We start from the raw sequence: 15,605 nt of genomic DNA on the forward strand, positions 1-15,605 counted from the left end.
CTTTTTTTATTCAATAAATTCATGTAAAAATTAATAAATTACTTAAATAAAAAATACCTTCTTTTGTATTCAATAAATTTATGAAAAATTAATAAATTACTTAAATAAAAAATACCTTCTTTTTTATTAAATAAATTCATGAAAAATTAATAAATTACTTTAATTTTTTTAATTTTTCTACTTAAGATATTTATTTAAACATTTAATTTAAAAAATTAAAGGTAAATTTATGCAAATTTAATGGTGAATATCATCAAATTAATATGATTTTTTTTTTTCATAATTTATTTCAATAAGAAAAAAAAAAAAGATAAAGTGTAATTCAATAAGAAATTGCATTATGATCATTTAATAAAAAATAGTTAAAGGCATTGGGGGCATTTTGCAACTAAATGAGATAATTTAGGTAGGTATGATTCACATGCAAAATATAATTTAAGGAAATTATTTGTAAATTCGGACATAGTTCAGGGGGATTTTTTTGCACTTTACCCTATAGTGTACAGCAAATAAAACACCGGCCAAATTCTGAGAAAGAAAAAAATAAATAAATAAATAAATAAAATAAAATAACCCAAAACAACAAATAAGAACAGAAAGTTGATTCTCATTTATTCATTAATTAATTAGTAAAAGACTCCTCTTACATGCATTTATAGCTAGAAAACAACCTTATTCACTCACATCTACATTGGGATCACTTAAATTTCCTCCTTGAGTCCCCCTTTTTTCGTGACTTTGAAAATGAGCTAACAAATTATCCACATACTTGTCTTGTGTATTCCTGTCACCAAACAGTCCTCTCATCTCCTTGGCCTTGTCCCTGAATATCTTCCCTCCTTCTTCTACCATCACCAACCTCAGTGACTCAGCCACCGAGTCACTCATAAACGACCCGTCTCGCTCGTCTCTCGGTATCGAGTAACCCATCCTCTTCTCTTCCAAAACCCTAGCATTCAACCCTTGCTCCGCCAAAAATGTCAATAGTATAAGAGCTCTCCCAAACTGTATTCCCTCCACCACCGAACTCCAACCCGAGTGAGTCAAGAACCCACCCACTGAGTCATGGCTCAGTATCTTAAATTGAGGAGCCCAACCTGTGCACACCCATCCACGTCCTCTGGTTCTCTCCTCAAACCCTTCCGGCAACTCAATCACCTCCGTATCGGCCATCCCTCGCCGCTTCCTTAGAACCCAAAAGAACGGTAACTCGGATAGCTCCAATCCTAGAGCTATCTCAGTGAGTTCAGCTTGACTCGGTTTCGCCTCGCTCCCATATGCAACATAAACCACTGACCCTTTACTCTGTTCATCAAGCCACTTTTTCATTTCCCTCCATGCAGGGTCCTCGTCATCGTCATGATAAGATATCGCCGGTAACTGACCCACCGGTATAACAGGCTTTGGCCGGTGAATATCTCCAAGAATTCTCAACCACTCTGGTTCAAACTCATAAGAACTTCTGAGAATCATCACATCACAGTCTTCAATGCCCTTTCCTACCCGATGCACACCCGGAACGCCGCCTTCGCCGTCTCCTTCCACCTCGTCGAAAAGTCGCATAATCTCAAAGAGTCGAAAAGCAACCGTTGATTTGAACGGAACCCACTTGGGCGGGACGGTGAAGTCCTCCGGCTTCTTCGGATAATCGTTTGGAGGTTCCAGCAAGAATGAAGCTGGTCCGAAATAAGTCATAGAAGAGGCAATGAAGATACAGAATAAAGCACTTGAAATGTGTAGCTTAGCTGCAATTGCACCTACCCAATAAGGTATCATGTCATAGATAACCCAATCAGGAGAAGCAGCTTCTAGAAAGCTTGTCAATGGCTGTTGGAGGAGATCATAGGCTCTCTTGAGGTACTTGACCATGTGGTAAGGTAGGTCGGAGGTGGACTCGGCGTTTTCGGGGAGATTTTCGACATGGGGTAGAGGAAGTTTTACAAAGTTGATGAGAGGAGCTACGTTTGGAGGAAGTTTTGGGAGGCGATCGATGTTTCGAGGAGTGGAAACGAAGGAGATTTTGTGACCCTTCTGGGCGATGAGCCTTGAGACCTCGAGGAAGGGGAGCATGTGACCGAAAGCTAACCATGGGAACATAACTATGTGTAGTTTACCAGTTTCTGACATGGTTGAGGGAGGTGTGGACTCCATGGCTAGAGAACTTGAAGCTGTTAGAGAGGTCTACTGTATCTGTTAACTAAGGCAATAGTTTCTTCTTCTTAATTTTGCTCAACAAACATCTTTTTTAAACACTTAAACTGAAAAGGTGGCGTAGAATTGTTATTTTAATACTTCTAGTATATATAAGGGTATAATTTTTCAATGGACGCAAAGTCAAAGTCGAGGAGGTAATTGTGTTTGGGTTTTTGATTAGGCAAGTGTATTGTCACTAGTGTTGGGCTTTCCACGGGGGGAGGAGAGTGAAAAGGTCTGGCAAAAATCTATCGAAGTACAATTACTAGTCATCGTATTTGCTAAAAGTGTATCTATTGAGCAGGACTTTTTGTTGGATTGAAAAGTTGGAACAAGACAAAAAGGATGTTTGTGTTTGAGTTTGGCACTTCCTTTTTCTTGAATAAAAAACAACCGTCCCTATGCTCCGTTGAGAAAAGGGAGAAAATAATAAAAAATGATAGTACAAGGAGAGCAGAGAAGCAAAATGGTGTCAATAATTTTTATTCATGTTTTGAAAGATAAAAAAAAAAAAAAAAAAAAAAAAAAAAAAAAAAAAGAAGAAGAAAATAATAATAATATTTTTATTTGAATAAGATATAGGAGAAAAAAAAAATAATAACAACAATTAAATTACTACCATACTTTTTTAATTATATTGGATATAAGTGGAATAATGATTTTTTACTTTTAATTGTTAAGGACAATTTCAGAATTATAAAAATATTAATTAACCCACCATCATTTTCCTCCCTATCTTCTCATTTTTGAAAAAATAATACGAGGATAGTTATCCCTCCAAATTCTTCCTTATCATTTATTTTCTTTCTACTAAAATCATCCAAACACATTTTCTTTATCCTTTCTTTTCTTTCCCTGTCCCTCCACGTCATCACATCCCAAACAACCCTTAATCAAGTTAATTAGAAAGATTAAATAGGAATAATAATCGGATGTGGATTTTTTTTTTTTTTGAGAAATAAAAAATGTAACGTATAGATTACTAATATATAGTTGGTTTATGTAGCATTAATTTATTATTTGTACTAATATATAGTTGGTTTATGTAGCATTAATTTATTATTTGTTCAATGCCACACAAAGTTCGGAAATTTCAACCTACAATCAAGTGGTTCGGAGATTTCAACCTACAATCAAGTGGGTGGTCCTTTCCTTTTGCAAAGTGGCATATTGGCTTTTGCCGCCTCCTCTTTTTTTTTTTTTTTTTTTCGGTTGGGAATTCCAACCTGCTGCACCAATGAAACAGGACAAATAAAGCTTTATGTGTGAAAGGTCAAGAGAGAGAAATCGATTTTCACACTTAGACTATTGTTTGGAGTTGCAGTTTAGCACGGTATTAATTTCGCAGAAATGATTTCAATGTAATACACCTAATTTTTAAAGGATAGTTTCGGTATTATTTTAATTGTTTTAATTGTATTTTTATTTATTTATTTGATTATTTGGCTATTTAATTATGTGTTTAATTGATTTTATTAATTAAATATAGATTATGTGCTTAAATGGTTTATTTGAATTAAATGATTTAATTGATGTGTTTACTTAAATGATTTGTTTGATTTATTTGAATTTCACACTTAGACTATTGTTTGGAGTTGCAGTTTAGCACGGTATTCATTCCGCAGAAAGGATCTCGATATAATACCCTTAATTTTTAAAGAATAGTTTCGGTATTATTTTAATTATTTTAATTGTATTTTTATTTATTTATTTGATTATTTGGCTATTTGATTACGTGTTTAATTGATTTTATTAATTAAATGTAGATTATGTGCTTAAATTGTTTATTTGAATTAAATGATTTAATTGATGTATTTGTTTAAATGATTTGTTTGTTTATTTGTAATTAATTTGATTAAATGTGTATTTTGTTTTATTTTATTTTATTTGTATAGATGTGGATAGTAATAATGGACCAATCTTTTGGATCTCATAGATTACTTGGATAGGAGGTTTAATGGGTACGAATAATTATCCATAAATAGTTGTACATGTATTTACACACACACACACACACACACACACACATATAAGGATAGTAATTTATTATTAATATTATTTTAATATTAGTATTAATAATAATATGGAATAATCTGATAAATATTTATTTAATAAAGGATATATATAAGATTATATATATATAGTTTACCTTTTTAATATATTTTTCCTTTTTCTTTTATTATTTTCTTTACTAGCAGACTTAGATTCGGAAAATGATTAAGGTTATTATTATTGCCTATAAATATATAACTATAGGTTTGTAAAAGGGGGCTAGAAATATTTTCGCATAATATATAGAACAAAGAGTTTAGAGAGAGAAGGAAGAGGAAGGAAGAGAGAAGGAAGATGGAAGCTAGGATTTCAAGTTTGAAAATCCCTAAGGCAAGTTCTCTCTATTCTTTCCCTTTGATTCATAACCTATGCATGCTAGATTAGTTTCAAGAATTTAATTAAATTCATTGAATATAATTGCATGAATAAAATCTGAAATTACAGTTCATGTGTTTATATTAATGGGTTTGTGTTGATTTTTCATGTTTTGATAAATTGATGCATGTATTGTGTTTTATGTTGTTCAAAGCATGTTTATATAATATATAATTGTTGTTGAAACACTCTGGGGATGTAGATTTAATATGTAGAATTTTTAACAATGGGGATTAAAAGGGCAAAATTCGTTAGAAACGAAGAATAAACAGGGATGCAGGGTTCGATCGACCGGTATAGGAATCGGTCGACCGGACTGGGGCTATCGACCGACCGAACAGAGAGCATCGGTTGACCGGATATGGCCTTTCGGCTGACCGAATGAATGAGTCGGTCGACCGATATTGTCTGGGACTGGATTTTTGGGGTTTTTGTATACTGTTCATGTACTTATATTGTTGGAATCTGTTTTAATAATTTTTAAATTGTTAAACTAGATTTATGGAGAATTTCAATGCATGATTTAAAGTTCGTATGCTAGGTATGGAATTTAATTAATTTAAAAGGTTAAATTAATAGTTGAATATGATTGTATTAAATTATTTTAATCAATTCTTTAGATTTAAATGAATTTAATCAGATTATAGAGGTATTCAATTTAATTAAGTTGTATGTTAATTTCTTATGATGAAAATTAAATACATGTTATTTAGAATTGTTGCTTTTACTCAATTAAATTCAAAGGATGTATATATGATTTATATCATGTTTATTTGGATTATTAGATATAAATATTATTTGCATTATCCTTGAATTGGAAACCTTTATTTGGTTATATTGTGGATTAATGCATTATTATAGAATGTGGGCACATTAGGGACGGATTAACTTATATGTTAAGTCTACTTATTTATATTATTAAGGGAACGGATTAACCTTAGAGTTAAGTCCTACTTATTCGTGTCAGGTCAATACAATAGTTGGATGACATACCATTGAAATATATGGTTGGATGGATTACTTTAGGTTTGGATAGGATGGACATTATATATGTATATAGTGTACACTGTGATATGAGTTTGAATCTCAAGATCAGTGGTTAAGGTGCGTATATTGCCAGGGATGTATAGCTAGATATAGTGATGGTTGTGTGCCCCGGTAGGTTTAGGTACTCGTGCCCACTATATATACATTTTGCATGCTGCCTACTATTCAAATTGAGGCAACCCTATAGTCTTGTGAGGTTACTTTAGTGTGTATTGATGTGTGGTTTTATTTATCAATAATAAAATACTACTCACAATAGAACAAATCCTTGTAAGATAGGGCTATGTTGAAGGTGTTGAACCTCAAGGACTGTGGTGGTTTATCAAGTATTCAATTAATACTATTTTAATTTAGAAAGAGACTTGATTTTGTGTGTTATGATGCAATTCAATAATATAAAAAGAAAATAAACAGAATAAAAGGATTGAGATCAACAGAAGAAATACTTAAGGATTGACTTCACCATGAACCACATACTATGGTCAACTGTTCAACCTTAGGATTTCAATAATTATGTATCATATGGAATTAAACTCAATAACATTCGTTTAATTCAGATTTAAAGAAAGATATTCCATGAATTTCAATTAACTATAACTTATCTTCAGTTGGCACGAATTATCTATCTACCTACTTTTAACTAATTTTGCAGTATAACTCGTCTTCCCTAGGCATAGATTATGAAAATATTCATTCAAGAAAAACGTTTGAACACCATTGCATGATCTCATTCTTATGTCCGATGGGCCTCCACCAAATACCGTCCAATTAGAATGTGTTGAATATAATTTAAGAATAATTAAATCTAAGACAAAGTATTAATCATTCAAAAACTATGTAATCATTAAAAACTAATAGAATTAAGTCAATTACACATAATCATGCAATCAAAATACATAATCTATTAAATTCCCAAAGTATAGAACAATCAAATCATAGTATTCGGATTCGGGCTACATTAATGCCCTAAGAGAGGAATTAACTACTCATGACAACGCAAGATATCATCTGTGTTGTTGTGGTCTTCATCACCATGGACTGCCAAAACTCCTTTTGGATCTTCTTATTCAAAACCCTAAAAGCTGCTGTGTGAGAGAGAGAGATATAGATGGAATCAAAACTATTTTCCTTGTGACATTTCCTCTTCTTTTATAGGAGAAAATAAGTCTTAATCCCCTTTGGATTGGTTTTCTAGCTTTTGGTTACAATTGGGCTCATAAGGAAATAAAGAAGGGTGATTTTACGCAATTCCCGCATGTATTTTAAACCTTCAGGATGCCAGAGCCTGAGCTCTGGAGTCAGGGCTCGGGCTTAACTTGTCAGCAACTCATTTTGATGTTGTAATGCAATTTTGACCCATTTAGAGCACAAATCTTTAGATTGCTATAACAGACAAAAACATCAGGTTTCGAGTCTTCTTTCCAGAGCCACTAAGTTTGCTCAATTTGGAGTTTTGAGTAAAAAGTTATTGTTAAAAACTGAAGTAGGTATAGAGTTTTCAACAATGCTCGAGCCTTGAATGGTTGTGCTCGAGCTTTCTGAGTTGGGCTCGAGCTCTGGGAGCAAAATTTGTCCGAAACGTCTTTTTATTAATGGTGCTCGATCCCTCTTTCATGGTGCTCAATCCCAAGGTGTTGGGCTCTAGCTTTGGGGCTGTGGGTTTGAGCTTCTTGAACATGTGCTTGATCCCATGTTGCTTGGCACGAGGTCCTATGTAACGACCCGAATTTCTCAACCCAGTGCGTTAGTGATGAACCGGAAGTTGACCCGATAACAGACCCGAAATGTGAAAGTGAAAGAAGCCAAATGACCTCAAGAAATGTACGTCATCCCTAAGGCCCCAAAATAACTCTCCATGAAGCCACGGAACTCAAATGAGCCAAGCAAATGAAGCAAGAATGCCTAACCCGAAAAGAGATGAACTAAGGGCAAAATGGTCATTTCTTACTGAAAAGGGTGCCACCATGCACACCATTGGAAGGACAACGAAAAATGAACAAAATTAGACTCAAGAATCGTCTAATTCTGAGTCCGGGCAGAAAAGATATGAAATTCCAACACCCGATGCGAAAGTTATGAAGTAATGACTTAACATTTTCCAATATTTTCATAATAAACTTTGAAAACAAAAGTGCATAGAAAACAAGATACATGTCATTGGCATCCGACCTCATCTCATACATGTTAAATACATTGAAAAGAGTGCACTTACGTACACTTTACATATACGAATCAACGAATACAAGTTTAAACAAATAGGGCTACAAAGAGGCATCTTATGCTAACACTTGCATAAAATAGAAACTTAGAAACTGTAAGCCATCCAAGGAGTAATGGAATCTTCAAATCATGAGTCTTGTACCTGAAATATGCCGCAGTATCGTAGGGGTGAGTAACATAAAGCTACTCGTAGGCGATGAGCATGCATCGACCTAGCATTTTACAATTTATCACCTTATGGTGAAACATGTTAAAGGGGCTCATGCCACCTAACGTCTATGTCAAGATGAGACCTAGGGAGCATCCTAAGCTACCTAGATCATTTATATCATAATCACATTGTTCATACAATTCAAACAACATGGAAATATGTTATACAAGGTAACATGATATAGATTCTTAAAGTCTTCAACTTGAAATCCAAAATACAAAAACAACAAGTGTGGGTCATGCCACCTAACGTCTATTATCAAAATGAATCTATAAGGTCATTCCTAAACTACATTTGAATATCAAAACACAAATTATGATATTGATGCAATTTAACCAACAATGGAACTTCCAATACAACGCATGAAGCATGCTTTCACAAAGCTACATCTTAAGCTCAAAATAGGAAATCAAATAAGGAACAACAAGTTACGATATCATCTAGTTATCAACTTGAAATGAAATACGAAATCAAACCAAAGTTGTTAAAATCGGGATTCTACGCAGAATCGTTTTGGTCTCCGTAGAATCGGAATCGTAGAATTGGATCGTGAATCGTAAGATTCTACCAAATTGTGAAAAAATAATTGAAACTAACTTTTTAAACAATAAAATCTGTAAAATATGACAAAAATAAGACCAAAACACACAATTAAATATATCTAACCTCAACATAGCCTATCAAAAAATAAAATTTGACATTTAAGAGATATTTTTTGCATTAAATTAACTCCTATATTATATTAGTAATTATATTTACATTTATAATATTTTGAAAACTAAATTATATTATATTATATATATATATATATATATATATATATAATTTTTTATTTTTTTATTGTATCTTATATATACTTGTATCTTACAGACTATTTATTTAATATTTATCTTATTATCGTACTCATATCATATTTTGTTATATTCATATTTAGAATGTATTTATAAATTACTTAAATTAAATAACATGAAGATGATGTGGGTCAAAGTTGTGAAGGAAGGGCAGATCACGGTAGCCTCTTTCGCACGTGACATATATATTGGTAAGGTTTATATTTATATTTAGAATGTATTTATAAATTACTTAAATTATATTTTTTTGCATTAAATTAATCCTGACGGCCCACGTAAGAAGCAACCTTATCTCTGGCCGTTAGTATCTATCTTTGCTTTCAGACTTCAAAGTCTGTGAAAGAAGAGGAGTGATAAAAAAAGGGGAGCAACGACGAAGAGGAGGGGATCAGCGACACGAGCGGCGACCAAAGGGGAGCGATCAGCGACCTGCGAGCAACGACCGATGAAGCAGCGACCGGCGAGCAGCAACCAGTTCTACCAGCGAGCAAGGATGAAGGTACCATGTTTTGCCTATTTATGTGATTTTAATCTGATTTCTGTGATTGTTCAGTGAATTGCCCTCTTCTCTTCACCTATAGTATAGTGATGAAACCTTTAGGATTCATGATTGAATAACAATCTTTGACAGTGTATTGAAATTTGTAGAATCGATTAAATCGTGTAGAATCGTACGATTCTACGATTCTACCTCCGATCTTACCGATTCTATCCCCGATTCTATCAATTGAACGATTTTGTTATGATTTGGATCGATTTTGGATTTTGAATCGTAGAATCGTGCGATTCTACGACTCAGAATCGCGATTTTGATAACCATGAATCAAACAAAGTGGATACTCGGACGTCACGCCAGATCAGACCGACAACATAATTACTTTAGGGTTACTAGCCCATGGGTAACCTCCCTATGTGCGCACTAGACTATATAGAGGGACAATCCCCCGTACTAGAACCAAGTCTTAGCCGTAGCCAAACAACGACATCCCCAAGTTTCTAAAATCAACAAATTGTGCAACAACGTATATATATCAACATGTATATACAAGATATCAACTATTTACCAAGCACAATCCAAATTTTGGAAACTTATACAATACATGCTCAAAATTCACAACTACTCTGGCATGTAAGATGTCAAATACAAAGTGTGCAATTCCTTACACATAGCAACAATATATTCAATAAGGAAAAACATATTCTCATGAATATAAACGTAACAACTATGTTATCCAATGCTCAAAAGTAATTAAGTGAACATACATCAAATCCAAATCCATGATTTAAATATAGAAACAACTTCCAAAATGCAATTAAATCCATGGAGTAATAAAGTAGAATTTAATTAAACATAAATAGTTAAATTCTCTAAATTCCAAGTTAATCCAAATAACCTCAATTTAATATATATTGAAAGACATGTCATGGTCATCATATATATAACATCAAATGACAAGTTAAGTGATTAAAACACTTAAAATAAAATTAATCAAGCTAATTAATTAATTTCCTCTAAATTTTTAAACAATTCCAAATGCCCTCAATTTAATCTATGTTAGAGAACATGCCAAGGCCTATTTAAATACCACATTACAACTTGATTTAATGCTTGATACAACCATGTGAATTAAACTTTCACTAAAGATAAATATTAAATAAAAGTTATAATTCTTAATCAAATGATCCAAATTTAATATATGTTAACCAACATATCTAAGCATAATTTCCTAGCATGTTACAATTCAAATCAAAGTTATACATCATCATAAATTTTAAATCTTATACAAAGAAATAAAAATTACTAATTTTCTAAATTTGATACAAGGCATACATATATGTTGTATAATCATGGCAAACACACAATACAACACACAAATAATCCTAAAACATTCCTTACCTCAATTAGAATGAAAATCCCAATTACCACCGAAATGAAATCGTCCCAAATTTTCGGTCCGCAAAACAGATTTTTCAGTTTGCTACCTTCAACTTGTAAAATTCATAAAAAAATTCAATTCTAACCCAAATTGAATGAATCCAAAGCCCAATGAAAGCTTAAACACTGTAATTTGATAATATCAATTTAGTTTAACAAAATATTTTTCCAATTGAAACAGTTTTTCCCCAGAACTTTGAAACAATTTCTGCCCAGAAAACACATTTTCAGCCTGTAGCTTCCAACTTTGAAAATTCATGAAAAATTCATTTGACATCCAAATTGGGCAAACCTAATTTATTTTGGAAGTAAACATATGAGAGTGTAAAACTAAAAATTAAGCCATGATCCAATGTCAAAAGGTTAGTGAAATAAATTATCTAAAAATATGTTTTCCAGCTGCAATAAAAACATGGACAACAGATAGTTTTGGATTTTTAAAAAAATTTAGAAATGCTCTAAAAACGTAAAAAAATTATGAGTAGTGTAAAACCTATGGGGAAAGTTCTAGTAAAATTTTTAAGGCAATTAAAGCACCACAACTCCATATAAAAAATTCATTTCCGGACTGAAAAGGAAAAGCTTCAAATTTCCAATAACTAGCTTGTAACTTCAAAAATTCATAACTAATTCATTTTAAATCCAAATTACATGAAACCAAAACTAAATGAAAGCTAATTGAGTATATTTTCATATTCTATATTTAATTTGAGAAGATTAATTTTAAGTTAAAACAGTTTAAGGGCAAAATACAAGTCCTTTTCTTCCATGCATATAAAACACTCAATAATGACATAAAAATATTTCAAAATAATAGATCAATACCTCACTAGAGAATTGAATCTCTAGATACTAAAGCAAAATTAAGAGTTAGGCTAGATCTTTCAAGGGTTTTGAAGAGGAGGATGAGGGGACTAAAAAGTATTCAAAGTTCAAAGTTTTAAGTTGAGTGAAAGGGCACCAAAAATAAAGTCAAAGCTACTAGTTAAGCTTTTCTCCAATGGTGGCTTCCTTAGGGTTCTTGAGAGGAAAGTGATGAATGAATTAAAATGTGTAAACCCTAAACTAAATTGGTGGACTTCTCCACTCACTAGGTGCTCTTGCACTACCTCTCTTACACACACTAATGCAAGACTAAATGTGAGTCCTACACTTGTCATGAATCCAAGTAAGCTTCCAAGATTAAATATTAACCCTACACTTGTCAACCATCCATGCCAACAAGTGCACCAATCTTAAGACAACAAGTGGGTGAATCCTCACCCTCCAAATGTCATCATCCAATGCATTAAAGTGTTTCCACACAAATGTCAACAAGTAGACCAATGAGAGTGTGACACTTGTCACACTTTTCAAAAATTGCATAAAGGTCCTTTTTAAAAATATCTTCCAAATTTAATTACAAAATGATCCCTAAGACGAAAAATAATTACTTTACTTAATTACCCAAATACCCCTCAAGTTATGGATAATTGCAAAAAGTCTTGTTTTCATGACTTTTACAAAGAAAGTAAGCATTTAATATGCATTTCTACAAAAGTAAAAATGTAGATGTCATGGAATTTAAATATCATGAACGTATGCAAAACCAAAATTAAATCCGAGCACAAAAAATGAGGTTGTTCAAGTAAAAGTGAAAAACGAGAAGAGGACGAAATAAGGAAAAGACGAAAAATGAATAGTGTCAAAAAATAAAAAAATGTGGAAATGACTCAGTCCTCAAAGGAAGTTGTCAATCCAAAGGAAAGAGTCTCAGAAACCATTTCCGAGCACTCGAGATGACACTAAGAGGCGGGAAATCGAACCTGAAAAGGAAAAGATAATGAAAAAAAAAATTTATCCGCAAAATTTGAAGAAAAAGGGAAAAGGAAGAAAATGACCGGGTCATTACATCCTAGGACTTGAATTAACTTTTCACATTCCGTTGTATCATGTGCTCGAGCTTTTAGGCAATGGCTCAAGCACCTTGTGGTTGGGCTCGAGCACTAGAATTCCTAGCTCGAGCTTTCTTGCCATGGTGGAATTTCTTTTTTTACCTATTGTGCTCGAATCATAGAGCTAAGGCTCGAGCTTCTGAACTTGAACTCTTCCAAAATTCACCATTTTGACTCTCGGCTTGCTTCAGATGACTGGCAACAATGCGGTAAACTTCATTTTCATTCTTTTCATCATAAAAGCCCGGTTTTACTTATTTCTTTGGGAAAACACCTGAAAACATAAAATAAATATAAATCAATATAAAACAGGATAGATGCATCACTTTAGGTCTTAACATACGTATATTTAGGAGCTCGAATATGCAATATTCAGTACTCATCACATCCCCAAACTTACATATTGCTAGTCTCTTAGCAATACAGAACTAAAAAAACCGCTTTTGTGAGAATCACGGTTGTATTTAGCTTATGCAACAAGTTTTTAAACCCCTAGGTTATCCCTAGTGGATTGTAGTCTCGTGAGGGTTTCTAGTGCAGATACCCACAAACTTCTCAAATTAGTGCCTTAATTGCACGATAAGCTCATTTAAACCTATTTTCATATCATAATGTCTCAGCCATACATCAATCAGTCAACTACAGCAAGTATAAAGAATTATATTAAACAAGAAGAATCTCAAACTCTCAATATCATATCAATAGCCATGGTCCCCATATGTCAGTTTAATTACATATTTAACAATCTCGATCCCCAAAATCCTTTTTAATAGTGAACTCACAATTTTAAACATGTGGCCTACTATCCATACTTATATTTATTCCATGTTATTCCTCAATTTACAAGTAACTTTTTAAATTCTGATCCCTAAGGTATATTTTTCTAATTTTCTATCGGTATGCATTTTTTTCATTTATGATTATTATTAGCGCCGTTGCCAGGGAGATTTGTTTATTTGTTTAGTTTTTAATTAGTTCGTTATTATTTTTGGTTTACCAGTCTTCGGACTTTCTAATATCTCACCTTAATTCTTTTTCATTTCAAGTGCATGAATTTAGAAGTGAGGACAAAGACGCTTAAGGGATAGGAAGCTTCGATTTTTTTAAAACCTTTTGTGAGTTTTTACTATTTTCTTTTGCTTGGAATTTTTATTTTTGTTACTGTTGCTGCAAAAATCCTCACGACTCGGAACGATGACGTTTACCTACAAAACAAAGGGACGTCACCTCGAATGGCACCAGTGGGGTACCAGTTAAGGACCCTCCGACAATTAAGTTAATACTTGTAATCGTATCACATAATAATTATGTAATTTCTCTTTAGGGGTTTTTACCCGTCCCTTCTTTAATGGTTTGGTGCACTATTTATGGCTGTCGATTGGAATCAAATTGGTCCCACCGATGTCAATGGTTAAGGTCTCCCTTATCATCCGCTTGTGCGATATCAGAGGAGATCCGTTTGTTGCCAAATTTATCGGGGATATGATTTACTCCTTTGACTTCCTCAAATTGCGTCAAGGTTATCCTTACCATGTTGAACCACGCCATCTTTCATTATCCTTGATAATGAAATATTATCATTCTTATCGAATGGAAATATCATCGTTCGAAAGTCGAAGAGATCTGACGGCTGGTCAACACTTAGTTGCCTCTATCGTTAAGTCAAGGTAGGTTAGGTTTATTTTTCCCTATCAGTTGCCCCCCATTCCCAAGCTTGCTCATCTAGCTTTGGGAATGTGAATTTAATTAATTAATTTTTTTTTTTTTTTTTGGCCCTGGGCATTGTTCACTTAAACAGTAGATTTTTTTTTGCCCAGGGCACTGTTTCCTTGGGAATAGTGCCGCGGGTACTGTTCACTTGAACAGTAGATTTATTATTATTATTTTTTTGCCCTTGGCACTGTTCCCTCGAGAAAGTGCCTGCGGGTACTGTTCATTTGAACAGTAGAATTTTTATTTTTATTTTTATTTTCCCTGGGTAATATTCCCTTTGGTAATGTTCCCTTGAGTAATCTTCCCTTGGGTACTATTCCCAATAGTGGAATTAACATAGATACCAAATCAAGGTTCTGTTTTGGAAGGGCATGAATTCAAATCCATGATCAATGACTCTTAGTGATGTAAAACTGAATTTTACTTTTGAAAATCCAATATACTAGTTGTAAACTTTATGGGTTTCAGTCAGCCCATCCCTTTAGCAAGGGAATAAATTTTACGAGCTTCACTTAGCTTGTCACACCTTTAATAAGAGAATTAAATTTTACGAGCTTCACTTAGCTCATCCCTTTAGTAAGGGAAATAGGTTTTATGAGCTTCACTCAGCTCGTTCCTTTGGTAAGGGAATTATGTTTTACAAGCTTCACTAAGCTCGTCCTTTTAGTAAAGAAATTAGGTTTTACGAACTTCACTCAACTCGTCCCTTTAGTAAGGGAATTAGGCTTTTTGTTAACTTTTTGTAAAGCATTAATTACCACATATGTATAATAGGTGAGGGAGTTATCCTCCATTTAAAACAATAAATTACCGGTCAATAAACATCGTCCCTTTAAAGATGAATTTCTCAGGAACTTGTGAGGAGGATCGTATTTTGACCTAACCTTTATAGGTTAAGTCCTGATCTCTGATGACCATACTTTTGTCAGTTAGGCCCTGGTCTTGGTCTTTGATGACCAGACTTGGGGTGACCAGGCACTGATCTTGGATGACTGAGCCTTTGTAGAATTTGGGCAATCAATTTTTAATCTTGGTTGACTAGGCCTTGGTTTTGGATAACCAAGCCTTGATTT

The 15,605-nt window shown here is 33.3% G+C and overlaps 1 protein-coding gene across 1 annotated transcript; it reads right to left on the minus strand.

Annotated features, from left to right (window-relative positions):
* Positions 1–387: 387 nt before the first annotated feature.
* On the minus strand, positions 388–2,213 carry LOC132267095 (UDP-glycosyltransferase 91A1-like). Its single transcript, XM_059768145.1, has one exon. The coding sequence runs from the start codon at positions 2,149–2,151 to the stop codon at positions 673–675; it is 1,479 nt and encodes a 492-aa protein (XP_059624128.1). The 5' UTR covers positions 2,152–2,213; the 3' UTR covers positions 388–672.
* Positions 2,214–15,605: the final 13,392 nt, after the last annotated feature.

This window comes from Cornus florida, unplaced genomic scaffold (genome assembly GCF_030987335.1).
Source record: "Cornus florida cultivar Cherokee Brave unplaced genomic scaffold, ASM3098733v1 CherokeeBrave_3.0.0_Hap2_Chr07, whole genome shotgun sequence".
NCBI lineage: Eukaryota > Viridiplantae > Streptophyta > Magnoliopsida > Cornales > Cornaceae > Cornus > Cornus florida.